Here is a 14,719-nt window from a genome sequence, read left to right as displayed (position 1 = left end):
ACCATCTCATTAAGCTGAAATGGTGAGTGGGCCAATGGCAAAGGCAACAGGACTGCTGGACCCTACGGAACATCGCTACTCCCAAGAAGGCAAAACAAAACAAAACAAAACAAAAACAAAAAACATTTGGACTGGATGCAAAAGGTAATTGAGAGAGATTTATTTTGTTTTTACCTGACTGCGTGTATCTTTGTGAGTAAATGTTATGTGTGTATCTAGTGCCCGTGTTAAGCCAGAAGAGGGCATCATAGCCCTGGAGCTGAGGGCACAGAAGATGCACTTAACTAAAGAGCCACCTCTCCAGCATATAAGTAATGTGCATGTCTTTCTTTTAGTTATTATTATATATGTGTGTACCTGTGTGAATTTATGAGTACCATAGCACGGAGGAGTCTAAGGGCTTCAGGTCCCCAGGAACTGGAGTTATTGGTAATGGTGAAGCACCTGCCACAGGTGCTGGGAATTGAACCCAGGTCCTCAGCAAGAGCAATGAGCGCTCTTAATGGGGTCGTTATCTCTCTAGCTATGCCTGACCCCTATTTTTCTTTCTGTTTTTATTTTAATTTTGTTGAGACAGGATCTGACTATGTGTCTGGCCTCAACATCAGAGATCCTTCTGCTTCTGGCTTCTGAGTATTGGGATTAAAGGTGTGTATTACCACCTGAAATTATTTTTTCTGCTTCCCGAGACAGGGTTTCTGTGTCTCCCGGGCTGTCCTGGAACTTACTCTGTGGACCAGGCTGGCTTTGAGCTCCTGGAGATCTACCTGTCTCTACCTCCTAAGTGCTGGGATTAAAGGGGTGCTCCATGTAGCCTAGGTTTTTGTTTTGTTTTATTTTAAATGTGTGAGTGTTCTGACCATTTGTGGAGGCCAGAAGAGGTATCAGATCCTCTGAAACTGGAATTCCAGATAGTTATGAGTTGCCATATAGGTGCTGGGAACAGAATCAATGTCCCCTTTAGGAGCAGCTTGTGTTCCTAACCCCTAAGCCTTCTCTCTAGAGCCATGAGATCTCCTTAATGAGACATCTCAACAGATACAAAAGTACATTGTAGGACGGACAGAAACTGCAACACACATGAAAATGCTGGCGAATACCAAAGTGTCAGCCGAGAGCAGGACACAGCGGCTGCACCAGGCTGCCGCTCTGTTGACAGTCACTGGAGCAGTGACAGCACCCTAATCCTAGCACTGAGCAGGTGGTGGAAGCAAGAGCAGGTGCTGAGCCTGGACCAGCCTGCGGTATATAAGAGCCTGTGTCTAAAAAACAAAACAGGGACTAAAGCAATGGCCCAGGGTCAAGAGCACGTAGGAGGGTACCTCTTCCCTGCAATCACAGGAGACTGAAGCAAACACAGAGGTCAAGGTCAGTCTTAACTACATACGGAGACCCTGACTCAGAAAGGGCAGGGCTTGCTCTAGCCAGATAACTCCGAAGGTAGGTGTGCCGCATACTGCCAAGGCTGATGACCTGAGTGGATTCCCAGGACACAGGCAGGCAATCCCGTGTGCACAAACACATGTACCCCAAGAAAATAAGTAAATATAACGTAAGAAAAAAAAAAAAAAACTCTAGAAGAAGGTGATATCCTTGGGGCTGTTTAAGTACACAGCCCAGTACAAGGGGTGAGGTTTCTATCCAGGCATACTGGTAAATGGCTGCAAGTCCAGAAAGTTCTTTAAAAACTCAATAGCTTTAGAATTAAGATCACAGCCCAAAGAAGATCCCACTTGTTCGAGGAGGGCCCTCTGGTCTGACTGCACATAGGGCTCAGGGAGTCTGCCGTGTCCAAGAACAGCAAACACTGGTGCCACAGGGCTGCTGTCCCTCCTGCCACCCACCTGCCCAGCCATCGTCTGCATCGGTGTCCAGATCATCCAAGCCCTTCAGGTTTTCTGCGTTGATGATGGTGGGTCGTGGTGCCCGCTCCACCAGCTGCCTTAGTGGGCGCACTGGCCGTGCCATGCCTGACCTTTCTTTGCTGGTGAGACAGACAAGAATGATGGGCTTATATCGACTTACAAGTGGAAGCAGTCACTTTCCAAACACAAGTTCCACCATGCATGGTCTGATGTTTGAGTATCTGCATTACTTCCTTTTAGAAGGAATATGCAATGAACAATTAAAGACATTCTGGACAGGGATCAGCTTCATCCACAGTGACACATGCTCACTGCTGCCCTGACCACAGCACTGCCAGACTCTGGCACTGCAGGGACTCCATGCTGCAAACCATGCCCCTTGCCAGGCCCAACCCTCGTCACCTAACCCGCCATGCCTGGATGTTCTCTGCAGTCTCCAGAGCACAAAGACCCTCCTCAGGCATGATCTCTCACACACTGGCACACACTACCACAGGGCCACAGCCTTACCCATCTTGGTCATTCATTTGGAACTGTCTAAAAGGAACACGGGGTTCCAGGCGAAGCTGAGGAAGGGGGAAGGAGCTTCGTTCCACTGGACCCTGGTTCTCTGTTGACTGTGGTGAACACATCTGAAATACAATGGCGATGAGTAAGATTTTTTGGCGATGGCCCCAATCACATATTAAATGAGAATTCATTTTGGAAAGTGGAATATGGCAGTAAGGGACACAGGAAAGGCTGGAAGGGTTTACTGATGAATCACAGTGCCCCCATCTGCCTTGGGATCAATAAGGCTGGAAAGACCTGTATTTCCTTTTTCTGAAGAACCAAAACTACAATGGCATTCAAAACTCAGGGGCAGTAGCCAGAGGCAGGAGCCTGGAAAGAGCAGAAGGAGTGGGGCTCTGCTGTAGCCCACAGTGGTCCCTTGGCTGCTATCCTAAAAGTTAGCTCAGGCTGTGTGGCTGCTGAGCCAGTTCTCATGAAAAGAAGGAGTATCCAGCTACGGGGTAAGATGCACTGAAGACTTACAAAAGCAGGAAGCATGTCATGGTATGTGGGAGGCTGGTAAGTATGTCCCATGAACTGTGAGGCCCCTTTGCGGATGGGCTGAGCTGGGCGGAGAGAGGGGTCCTTAGAGTCGCTGGTGCATGCGGAGGAGGAGGCTCCATCCCCAGCATTGGAGTTCCTGCTGCCCAGCTCTGTCGGGGAGGCGTTCAGAGACGTGGCAGAAATGATGTTTCGCCCACCGCCCTCCCTCCAGCTTGTCACATCTGTAAAGTGGAAAAGGACAAAAGAGAAAAGGGGAAAGAGGAGATTTGTAAAGTTCTAATGGTCAATAGACACTACCCCTTCTAATAAAAACACAAAAATCAAAATGAAAACAAACAAAAGCCCAAGTGCTGACAGGGCAGGGAGGAAGCAGGAAGCTAGAATTTCTTGAGAGGCATCGAATATATGCCTGAGAGAAACAAAGTGAGTTCCGCTTCAGAGAGATACAAGAGCTAACAGAACCGGCTCCCTACGACTGACACCCACCCAGAGGGCAGAACATGGGGCGACAGGACAGCTTGACTTACTCCTCCAGCCAACACTGTCCCAGCCATCAAGGCCAGCGTGACTGTTGTGTTGGCATAATGTTCTTTTGGAATGTCTACAATTTACCCTTGTTCATTCAAATGCTGATTTCTCTCCCCCATTATCTGGTTTCAATCTGGACATTGCACTGTGATATAAGCATCACCTGTCTCAAGTTTGTGTAAACATGCCACCATTTGTTCTCTATATTGTCAATTAAAACAACCAGCCATAATGCTGAGCAATGGAGAGGATAGGGTGGGACATCCTGGTCCAGAGTGGGAGGAAGGAGGAGGAGGCAGGAGAGGAGAGGAGGGAAATCTGCAGGAGGTCTTGGAACTATGTGGAGAAATGAACCGGACCTATGATATGACTAAAAGCAAGTAAAGCAAGTAAAATGGATGAAACCTGAATGGTAGGAAACTAGGCGGGCTTGAAGGTTTAGGATGGAGTAACTACTGCCCAGCATTGTGCTCTAAGTTAATTAAATAAATCCCGGTCTCTGTGTGGTGATTTGGGAATAACTGCTGCTTAACAAAAAAAATATATCAATAGTAAATATTAATATACGACAACAGTCTTGACATGGGCTCATATTTAAACTACAGGCAGCCTGAATCTATGCTTTCATTCTAGGTTGAGCTGCGGTACTGCCCAAAGAGCCTCAGTCTGAGATGTTGCTGATGCATGCTGGCATACATAGGGCACACACTCAGGTCACAGGTAAAAACCTACGGAGCTGGGTAGGTGTCTCAACGGGCTGCTGCCAAGCTGATGGATGGCCAGAGTTCAATTCTCAGGCCTCCTGTGGTAGAAGGGGAGAATCAACTTTCCCCTGACCTCCACATGCCTGCTACAGTATTTGTGCTCCTCTACCCAATGAACACACCCAAAATAAATGCTTTAGAAACTTAAAGACCCGACAGCTCTCTATCCCTGTGAGAGACTGCTTCTCACAGACGCATGACGGCAACCAGTACAGGAGATCTGACCAGAAGGGACACTCCCAGCTCCAACAGACTGGTTTTCTTTTTTGAGGCAGGGTCTCACTATGTATCCCTCGCTGGCTTAGAGCTCGCACTGTAGACCAGACTGGCCTCAAACTCATAGAGATCCATCTGCCTCTGCCTCCCAACTGCTGAGATCACAGGAAAGAGCCACCATGCCTGGCCAGGTTGGTTTTTCTTTCTTTAAAGATTTATTTGTTTGTTTATGTAGTGTTCTGCCTCCATGTGTGCCTGCAGGCCAAAGAGGGTACCAGATCTCATCATAGATGGTTATGAACCACCATAGGGTCGCTGGGAATTTAACTCAGGACCTCTGGAAGAGCAGTCAGTGCTCTTAACTAACTCTGAGCCATCTCTCTAGCCCCAGATTGGTTTTTCTTACATACATGTAAAATTAATTGGTGTGGGTGTGTGTGTGTGTGTGCTGGTGTTTGAGAAAGGGTTTCTCTGTGTAGCCTTGGCTATACTGGACTTGCTTTGTAGACCAGGCTGGCTTTGAAACCATAGAAACCGTCTGACTCTTGCCTCCCCGAGTACTGGGATCACAGGTGTGCACCACCACACTCGCCTTAAAATTAATTTATAAATCAATTACAAACACTAACGGTGTGATATGTCCCTCTTTCATAATAATGTAGGGAAGTTTTCAGGTGCGGCCCACTGTGGTTGACTTAAACTGTAGTCCCACTGCATACAATGGGACTAGAGTGGGGGCTGAACAGGAACAAATCCAGACTCCTCTCTATCCACTAGGAGGTAAAAACAGGAAAGGGCCCAGTGCCTGCCACCCCCAAGAGAAAAGACAGCCAGTCTGCTCCCAATTTGTTTTGATCCTGGGATGCCAAGATCACCCCTTTGGCCACCTACTTCTCACCTTCTCAAGAGAGGGAACTGTCTAGAAGCTGCTTCTATCTCCACACTTTGGTCCCACGGGGAAGGAATCTGAGTCACGGCAGGGTTCTTCTAACACTAACTATCTGCATTAGCACTGTGTACGCTCAGCAAAGGGACAGTGCCTCTGACTTGCCGTCAGCAGTACCATCAACAGGAGCGCGGCCTTGGGACCGAACAATACAGGCAGGCAAGAGCCCCTTGAATTTCAAGAACTGAACCAAAGGAGGTAGTTCAGTTCCTTGGTCAGGATGGACAGAAAACCTAGTTCTGAAACACCAGAACCCACCCGGAAGGCCTGCGGGCCAAGCACCCACACGTGGCACCGCACACAGGCCTGCCCTGATCCCTGACATCAGAGGAGCCAACAGTGCTGGCTGCTGCAGACTCACCTGCTCAGTTCTGATGTCCCTGGGGAAGGGTGGAAGGCAGACTCTAACAAGCCTTGGGGTGACAATCAGCATGGGAACAGGCTATGGAACCAGGGACCTGGTCTAGCTGCACCTGTATGTATCCATGAAGCACCACCCAGCTAGGTGGAAGTAATATTGGATGATAAATGGACAGTGGCAAGACCTGGCTCAGCCAGATGGATGAGAGACAGAGGTGAGGGACAGGCCAGAGGCAGTCGGACACACATGTCAATCAAGCCAGCTAGGTGCTTCCATGCTCTGACACGTAGGCCCAGCAGCAGGGGCCACCTGGAAGGGCAGAAGGAAGAAAGGGGTCTGGTGCTCAGTGAGGACCTGAGGACAAAACTGCCATTCACTCACTCTGAGGGCGGAGGCTTGGTCCTGGCCCATACGACAGATCTAAGGCGCCCTTTTCTTTGCCAGCCTTGTCCTGCCCTCCAGCTGCTTTCAGCGTCGGAAATTCCTCGGGAGAGAAGGATAATAGTCGGCTTGAGCCCCTTAAACCTGTCAAGAGAGGCGGAGAAGACAAGGAGCGAGTGAGACGGCCAAGCAGTCCTTCTTGTCTGCTTTCCTAGCCCCACACAGCCTGGTGTGCCTGCACATGAGCAGTGTTGACGACATCCTCCCTTAGCTGTCCCCAGGAGCCGGTGAGTGGTCACACAGGAGGGACACGATGCCACCTCCAGTACACGTGCCTTTCCACCCCTGGGAGTCGGCTGGTACTTGCACCTGCTCAGGGTGTCACGACTGCTTCATGTGGGGCAGCAGCAACAGGCACCCCACAAGGCTGTGGCCTAAGGGCTGAGGCCAACCTCCCTCCTGAAGTTCACCTCCTCAACCTTCCCCAGCCCTGCAAAGCCAAGTGTGGTCCTGGTATAACCCCAAGAGCATTTCTTTCTTCAACTGTCAAACCCCTGAGAAGGAGCAGCCCTGTTTTAACTTCACTTCTGACAAATAGATCCGGTCACTTCCTGGATGAACAGAGAGTGGCCCTTTAAGGTCCATTAAGGTGGGCCCTTTAAGGTGGGAACAGGTCCTCTCTCAACTATACAGCCCATATTAAGTACCACACAAATGTACTGAGGCACCACCACACCACTGTCTGCACCTCTAGATTTTCAGTTCAATACACAGGCACCTGCTGGCTGAAACAGGCTCGGCCACGGTCAGGTCACTTATAATCAGAAAAGGGAGTCTTAATTATGAAATGCTTCCATAAGACTGTAAGCAAGTCTGTGGGGCACTCTCTTGATTACTGATTGACATGGGGAGCCAGCCAACTGGAGGCAGCGCCATTCCTGGGCAGACCTGATCATATATAGAAAAACAAACTGAATAGCAGGGGAGCAAGCCAGTAAGCAGCATTCTTCTATGACTTCCACTTCAGTTCCTGACCCCAGATAGACCCAGAGTTCCTGCACACACTTCTGTCCATGAGGGACAGTGAGCTAAAATAAACCTTCTTCTCTCCAAGTTGCTTCTGGTCACGGAGGGGCTCTTTCTGTCACAGCAACAGAAAGTAATTTAAGACAGTGAGCCTCTAGCCAGAGAACCTGTCTCAAAAAGTAAGGTGTACCATCATGGAGGAGGACACTGAAAATGATCCTCTCACCTTCACAAGCACACATATGCATGTTACATGCCCACATACAGCGTGGAATTCCCACACGAGCTCGGAAACGTGCTTACACAGCAACACTTAACAGGCTCCACAGAGAGCCCTAACAGCCAGGACCCAGCTGAGAGTTGCCCGCCCTCCCTGCTGTTACCATTCCTCTCATCCCCATCAGCAAAGTGCTCTCACGGTGTGCAGCTGGGCCGACTACACGCAGGGAAGACACGCACGCTCTGACACACCCAGAGTTCCCTGGGAGACACTGGGCACTAACTTGCAGCACTGTGTGAGCTTTCCTCTCCACCACGATACATTCCATGTCCTCTATGTTGCCCATCCATGTCCACTGGAGGTCAAGTATGGCCCCATCCTGGCTTACAGGGACACACAGGAGTGGGAAGGTACCCCCAGGGCAGAGGACAAGAGTAAAAAACAGGGCGCTTCTCCAAATAAAGAGCAACTTCGGGTTCCAAAAGTTTGCACCTTGGAGCTGTCCCTGGCACCTCATCTCCCTCACAGGCAGGGCTGCCAAGCCAGGTCAGCACTCTGTGTCAGGAAAACCTGTAAGACTCATGTAATCTTCTGATTCATGACACCCTCAAAACCACGCGCTGCGGGCTGCAGAGTTGACTCAGCGGCTAAGAACACTGGCTGCTCTTTCAGCGGTCTTGAGTTCAATTCCCAGCACCCACATTGTGGCTCACAACCATCATGGGATCCAGTGACTTCTTCCAGTGTGCAGACTGATTGATGTACAATCTGCTGACTCTGGCCTCACCTCCGGGGCCACAGGAACTGTGCTACCTGCACAGGACCCGTCCAAACCACTGCTGGAACTACTCTCCACACTTTTTCCTGCAGCACATTGTCCGCTTACCTGTCTCCATGAACATGGTGGACTGACCTTTTTAGATCCTCCTGCCAGTCAGGATGCTAAAAGCAGCCAATCCTCCAAAGGCTCTGGGTGAATGTCTGTAAGCAACTATCCCACCCCATACGGGCTTCCTCAGCACATAGACCTGGAGCTGGCTACAGGACCATCAGGGCCAGTGCTGGGGCTCTTCTGCCCAGCTCAACAGGAACACTTCCAATCCAATAGCCAATACCAAACTCAAACGAGGCCAACCACCATAGAACTGGCAGCCCTAAGAAACAGCACAACACCAACACCAGCCCTTTGTGGAAGATCCCACGGTGTCTAGATCCCAGACCCATCTGGAAGAGTCTGGAAGAGAACTGCTCCAACCTGCCTGCCCACCCAAGCCACAGAAGCCACTTACCACCTTCGTGTCCGACTGGCTTTCCACTCAGCTGTGCCCATGACTTTGGTCCACCTGGCACTGAATTTGTGTTCTAAGAAGAGGAAGAAAACAAGAGCCAGCTCAGCCAACCTGCTGTGCAACTGAGTGCCTCAGAATGTGGCACTCAGCCATGGCAGGGCTCAGCGGCAGAACGCTAGCCTGGTATGCCCGGCCCTGGGTACCAACCCTAGCACCACAAAGAGAAGACAGGGTGGGTGAGGGTTGCATTTCAGACTCAAGCCTCACGCAGAGGGCAGAGGGCCACTTCAGAGCTCTCAGTGTAGCAGTCCCAGGCAGAGTCAGGAACTTAGGGCCCAGAGTAGCTCAGCTGATGAGCAAGCATTGTACACTCAAACCCATACCCGCCCTCACGCAGAACTCTGCAAAGGCCAGGCTGTCCAGTGCCTACAGAGCTGTGCTGTCTTGCTCCATAGACAAAGTTCCAACCCCAATTTCAGTACATCTCAAATCTGTGCCACTGAGAAGTGCAGAACATGCCCAGGAAACCTAACACACCCAACGATTACAAGTGCTGCTCTTCAGAGCTGGACCCCAGAGGCCTTCCTGCTCCACTCAGCTCCACTTGCCTATCTCAGCCTCAGCCCTACAGACAACCTCTGCTGAAAGTTGAGGCTAACAAATCGGGAACTAAGTGAAATCCCACCAGGCCTCTGGGAGGATCTGATCAGATTCCAAATGCAACTTGGATATGGCAGCAGCGATGGAACCAGACCTACCCACTGCTCCCCATGCAGAAAATGTCTGCTATGTCTATCTAGCCCTGAAACACAGACAACAAGGGCTCCTTTGCTGTGTACTGTGGCAAAGCTACAGGTGTCTCCCTTTTCCAAAGGGCAGCAGGGCACACAGCTGGGCTGAATGGTGTCTTGTAAGCAGAGGGGCAGCAGGAGTGGTACCATTCTCCTTCCCATACTGGAACCACACACCTCACCTGTGCCTATAGTCCCAGGGTGAGGTGGCCCTTACCAGGAACAATAATGAAGAATCTCAATTCTGTTGATAATTTCTATCTCAAAGACCTTCTGAAAGTCACCAGTCACACTATGTCCCTCTTCCTTTCCTCTCAAGTAAGCGAGGAAACCCCAGAGCCTCTAAGGAGAGTTAAGCGACCTGTGTGGGACACACTCCTTCCTCCACCGGCCAGAACTGCCAAAGCCCATGGCCTTCTTACAGAGGTTCCCCAGGACGGACCCAGGTTGCAGAGCCAGGCTCAGGTCAGGGCACAGTGCATTTACCAAGCTCTGTTCTGCGTGGCTAAACCTGAAGCAACAGAGCTGTAACCTCACTTAGCTTAAAATCTGAAGAAGAGGAAGTCAACTCCATACTATGATTTCACAGGCCCAAGGGATGTGGCCAATGTGTGTGGAGTCTGATGGACATTCTTCAGCGCTGGAGAGGGAGGTGTCCTGGAGAAGCCAAAGGCTCCCCAGACACACACTCATCCCGTCATGGCAGACAACAGCATTGCACCCAGGGGACCAGACAGAATCAAGACGTTAAGACAGCCGGTGAGAGCTAGACACAGCGGCACTTGTCTCTGATCCCAGCAAAAGCAAGGCAAACGCAGGCAGGTATCTGTAAGCTCGAGGCCAGCCAGAGCTACACAGTAAGGCCTTGTCTTTAAATAAAAAAAAAACATGGGGCATCACAGATAGCTGTGTTTTTCAAACACACCAACAGGAGGGCTTTTCTGCAGTCTGACACTTCCTGTGTTCTCAGGACACTAGTATCCACAGGGCCCATTATGAAGCACTGAGCTAGCCTTTTGGTCAGCCCAAGCTGCACCCAAGCAAGAGCCTGTGTTCTACTGTGTGTCTTTTTCCAAACAGCACCCATGGATCCTCAGCAACAGGAACACTAGGGAGGTCAGGACAGGGATCCAGCACCTACCTCCTGACTGATTGACTGTGTCGGTTTCTGCAAATTGGAGACAGATTTCTGCAAACCCGGCTGCGGCTGCGACTCCGGCGGCTGAGAGGCCGTCACACTGGAACTAGAAAAGGAAGGATGCACAGGAGACTGGACTCGCATAGGGCCTCTGCTTGCCACCACCGTGACAGCGACAAAATGCTAACCCAGGTTCCGGGCCGACTCAGTGACACCGCCCGGGACACGGGGCAGTCTGCTGCTTGCTTCCAATAGCTGTCAAGCAAACTTGACAAATAAAAGTAACAAATAAAAAGATCTAGCAGTGGAGAAACTCAGTCACTGCCGTGCGGGGCCTGAGCTCCACTCCACCTACTCAGGGCAACTGCTTTGACACTCAACAGACTTCCGCCTTGCCTCAGCACATAAAAGGAAGGCATGCTCTCAGTAAAAATAAATTTATAAATATAAATAACAGACATTACCATCTCATCCTCCAGACACAAGCTCAGATTCCCAGAGTTCCATATACATATGTTCGTACAGTATTTTTAACACAAGATAGCCCCCTGAGTATGACTGTGCAATCTCTTCCTCCAGTCTGTTAGAGCTTCTTAGACGTAAGCCACCTTCACCGACGATGAACTGCAGCTGCATGAACCCTAGCTAATTACTGTCTGCTCCTCTTTCTTCCCCATCACAGACAGAACTTCAACAGACATTTTACACACATATGGGCCTTTGGGTATTCACTGTAAGTAACTCAGCCATACGATGCTAGAAAGAAAGCTGTCACTCCACGATGTCTTGAAATTTAAAAGCTATCACCGACTGCCTTCCACATAGGCTGCGGTGTGCCCACCCGAGGACAACAAAAAGGGCTGTGTGGAGCCTTCCGCTCTGCCTCAGCGCCAGGCACGTGACAGCCCTGGTGAGAAGCAGCCATTGCCAGGGCCTCATCTGATGACAGAGCCCCACAGACACACTGCTCCAACTGCACCTGACCCCAGTCACTCACCAGTTATGAGAATGACAACACTGACAGTTACGAGGCCACTGGGCCTCCTCCCACATCACCTTCTAACCTGAAACAGAAGCTTCCGGGTAGTGGCACTTTTGTCTCTCCAAACCTAGGCTCGAAGTCCCCCCCAGACTAGGCCAGGGCATCAGGAAGCTTCAACTGCTCCTTCTTCATGTCCTCCCCGGCATGTGGCCTTCCCTGAGTGTCAGGCACTGCCTCTGGCACTGCTGGCAGACCAAGAGGGGCGGCACTTTCTGGCCTTTTTCCTCTGCACCAGAGTCCCCACTGAACTGCACCACATCTGCTTTACCACACAGCTGGTGGCCTCAAGTCAAATGGACAATGACGACAGCTGACGGGTGTCTGCCTTCTCTGCCAGGTTATTGTCCCAGGGGTGCACCAAAGAGCCCTGGCGGCCAGCTGGGGACTATTTCTCCTTGAAGGTGGACCCTGAGGCTCACAAGTCCCAACAAGCACAAATGATCTGACTAGAAACAGCACAGGAAGCCAACACTGAAGATCTCTTTATACCTGCCAATTCATAGCATCCCTCACAAACTGACTGCAAAATGTTTTTTGTTTTGTTTTGTTTTTGTGTGGCACAGGGTCTCTCGGTGTGTGCACCACCATCCCTGGCTGCAAACTGATTACACAGCCCAGGACCCATTTCAAACACTCCCGCAGCACATCAGCTGGCTGCATGGTTCCCTCACACTGTATCTCCTTTCTGCATTGCTGCAGGGACAACTTTCCCAAAGTCTCCAGGGCCATTTCCAGCGCAGGCTAGAAAGACAGGGGATGCTGGGTCACTTTCACTCACTGTCTAATTCCCTACATCAGCACGAAGGGGAGCACAGCAGTAAGACACTCCAGCAGGAGGCTTCTGCCTCCGGAGCCCCTCCCAGGACACGGCTTCCTCCGAGAGGAATAGGGACCGAGACCTGCAGAGACTCAGAGAGCAAAGACGGCTCGTCATCTGAGGGGCTTGTGCAGGTCAGGTGCCTGCTGCCTCTCTAGAGATTTGTGGCTCAGGACCTGTGTCTCTTAAGGCTGTAGCTGCCAAGCTACATTCTCCTAACATGGAGCACACAGGGCCCTGCCCTGGGGACAGATCTAAATCCCTGCACACACTCCCTTGGTTATGGAATATTGTCCAAAGAAGCCACACCTGCCTCCCACAGAGCAGAAGGTGCACTGCGCCCCAGCACCCCAAGCCCTGCTCAACACCCTCCTGCTGCTCACCTCTTTGGGTCTTGCTGGTCCTGCTTGTTGGCCCATCCTGTCCCGTCCTTGGGTACTATCACGATGTTGGGGTCGTTTCCTTTGTTTTCAGACTTCAGGCTTGGCAGGTTTGCAGGCGGTGGCATACGCCGGGCTGTGGCAACTTTTCCGAGACTCTGTAAGCCATGTCTAGGAATAACTGCAAGGAAAAGAGCATGGGACAAGAGCACACACCTCACAGGAGGGAAGAGGCCAACTCTCAGCACTGCTCACACTTAAGTGAGAAAGACAAGTGCCTGGAAGCCGTCACCCCAGCCTCTGCCAGCTCCCCCTCAGACTGCAGACAGAGGCCTGCTGGGATCTGCAAGGTTCCCACTCTACTGTGGCAGAAGCAGCTGCAGCTCAATGCCAGGAGGAGACCGGCCCAGGAAGCTAAGCCCACAGTGACCACCCCCTCACCATGACATGGCCCTGGTTGTGCCAAGAACGCCCAGGAAGGCCCTGTGGGTGGCAGCAGGTCCTGCATGAACTTGTTCAACCAGGTTCCACGAAGTCAGAACCAGAAAACTAAAAGGGGCAAGGCTGTGAGGATGCTGTGCAATTCTTCCCAGCCCCAGCTGACTAGTCCACAGGGAGACACAGCTGCCTGGCCAGGTGTCTGCACATCTTACAAGCAAAGGAATCGTAAGAGGGGCCTTTGGCCGGGCCTTACCTGAGGATCTGACCGCGCCTACTGATCTCCCTTTATACTTGTCAAACAGGCTGAGAGTCGAGTACTTGCTTTTCCCATCCTTGCCCTGGGTTATTTGCCCCAAACGATCGGACATTGCGATGAAATGTCATCTAGTAAGGAAATTTTTCTCGGCACCGTTCCCGATTTGCCTATAGACCGGAAAAGAGGAGGTTAGTCACCAGTCCTCCAACTCAGAGCAGTGAATCCTTCTGGAATCAGAGACACTCTGAAGATGTATAGACAGCTATGGACTGTCCCGAGGCAAATGCCCTCAGCATTTACCCACAGGTGCTCGCTCCAGGTGGCTGGCTTTGCAGATAGCCTGGGCTACCCTACCCCCACTGATTACTTGCTGGTGAGACACACTGGAGTCTGCTGCCATGCCAGGCTATAAATAGATTTTGACACACTCGGTCTCACTCCAAGTCAAGGACAACTCTTTAACACAGAAAACAATACTCCTGGCTTCTAGCTCACACAAAAAGGCAGCAAATTAGACTAAGGGAGGGGCAAGGCCCACCTTGGCCACAGATGCCATGTCAGGGAGGAGCAAAGCCCACCAAGAGAAACCCACCACAGCAAGTGACCAGGATCCAGGCAGGTACACTTCAGCCAGGTCAAGAGCCAGCACCTGGAGCCAGCAGCCATGCCACAGAGCGGCATGGTGGTGAGAAGCCATAGAACACCTTCCCTGCACTCCGACAAAACCTCAAAGGCTGGAAGCTTCCATCCTTCCGCTGGGTCTACTAGCACCTTCCTTGTCTGCTCATTAATTCACCCATTCATTCATCTCAACACTAAGGACCCCTCCAGTACCAGCGAGCTCTGCTCTCAGTGAAACTGAGATCAAGACCAACTTCACCCTGCTTCCTACTCTACACTCAGCCTTGAACAGAGACGCTGAACTTGAAGCCTGTACAAGGGACCACAGCTTCCTAACACTGAAGCAAAGTATGGAACAGAAAGCAAGAGTAGTCACATGTCCTGAACGGCCTTACAAGGTGATTAATACAAGGAACTGGGAGGCAGCCGGCATGGCGAGGCCTGCTACTCTGATTCTGCCCTGAACCCTCAGGCTAGGAGAACACATCAGTGTATCTAGGAGGCACTGTGCACCCAACGATTTTATAGACAAATTCCTACACCATGACCTTAGACTATAAAACATGGGGAACAACACAACA

General features: G+C 51.0%; 1 protein-coding gene across 10 annotated transcripts in view; it reads right to left on the bottom strand.

The window, feature by feature from the left end:
- The window catches only part of Prrc2b (proline rich coiled-coil 2B), an 85,170-nt gene that overhangs the window by 41,244 nt on the left and 29,207 nt on the right, over positions 1-14,719 (bottom strand). For all 10 annotated transcript variants that reach the window (XM_021655764.2, XM_021655686.2, XM_060389913.1 and 7 more), the window contains exons 2-9: positions 13,515-13,684; positions 12,824-13,001; positions 10,585-10,687; positions 8,653-8,725; positions 6,118-6,261; positions 2,901-3,142; positions 2,376-2,497; positions 1,845-1,984 (exon numbers count right to left, since the gene is read on the bottom strand). In XM_021655764.2, the coding sequence (XP_021511439.1) occupies positions 1,845-1,984; positions 2,376-2,497; positions 2,901-3,142; positions 6,118-6,261; positions 8,653-8,725; positions 10,585-10,687; positions 12,824-13,001; positions 13,515-13,629 (1,117 nt within the window). In that variant the 5' untranslated portion in view covers positions 13,630-13,684. The remainder of the gene's footprint in view (positions 1-1,844; positions 1,985-2,375; positions 2,498-2,900; positions 3,143-6,117; positions 6,262-8,652; positions 8,726-10,584; positions 10,688-12,823; positions 13,002-13,514; positions 13,685-14,719) is intronic.

Source organism: Meriones unguiculatus, chromosome 8 (assembly GCF_030254825.1).
Source record: "Meriones unguiculatus strain TT.TT164.6M chromosome 8, Bangor_MerUng_6.1, whole genome shotgun sequence".
In the NCBI taxonomy this organism is placed as follows: domain Eukaryota; kingdom Metazoa; phylum Chordata; class Mammalia; order Rodentia; family Muridae; genus Meriones; species Meriones unguiculatus.
Note: the sequence above shows the minus strand (reverse complement) of the source record. Positions and strands in the feature narration are given on the sequence as shown.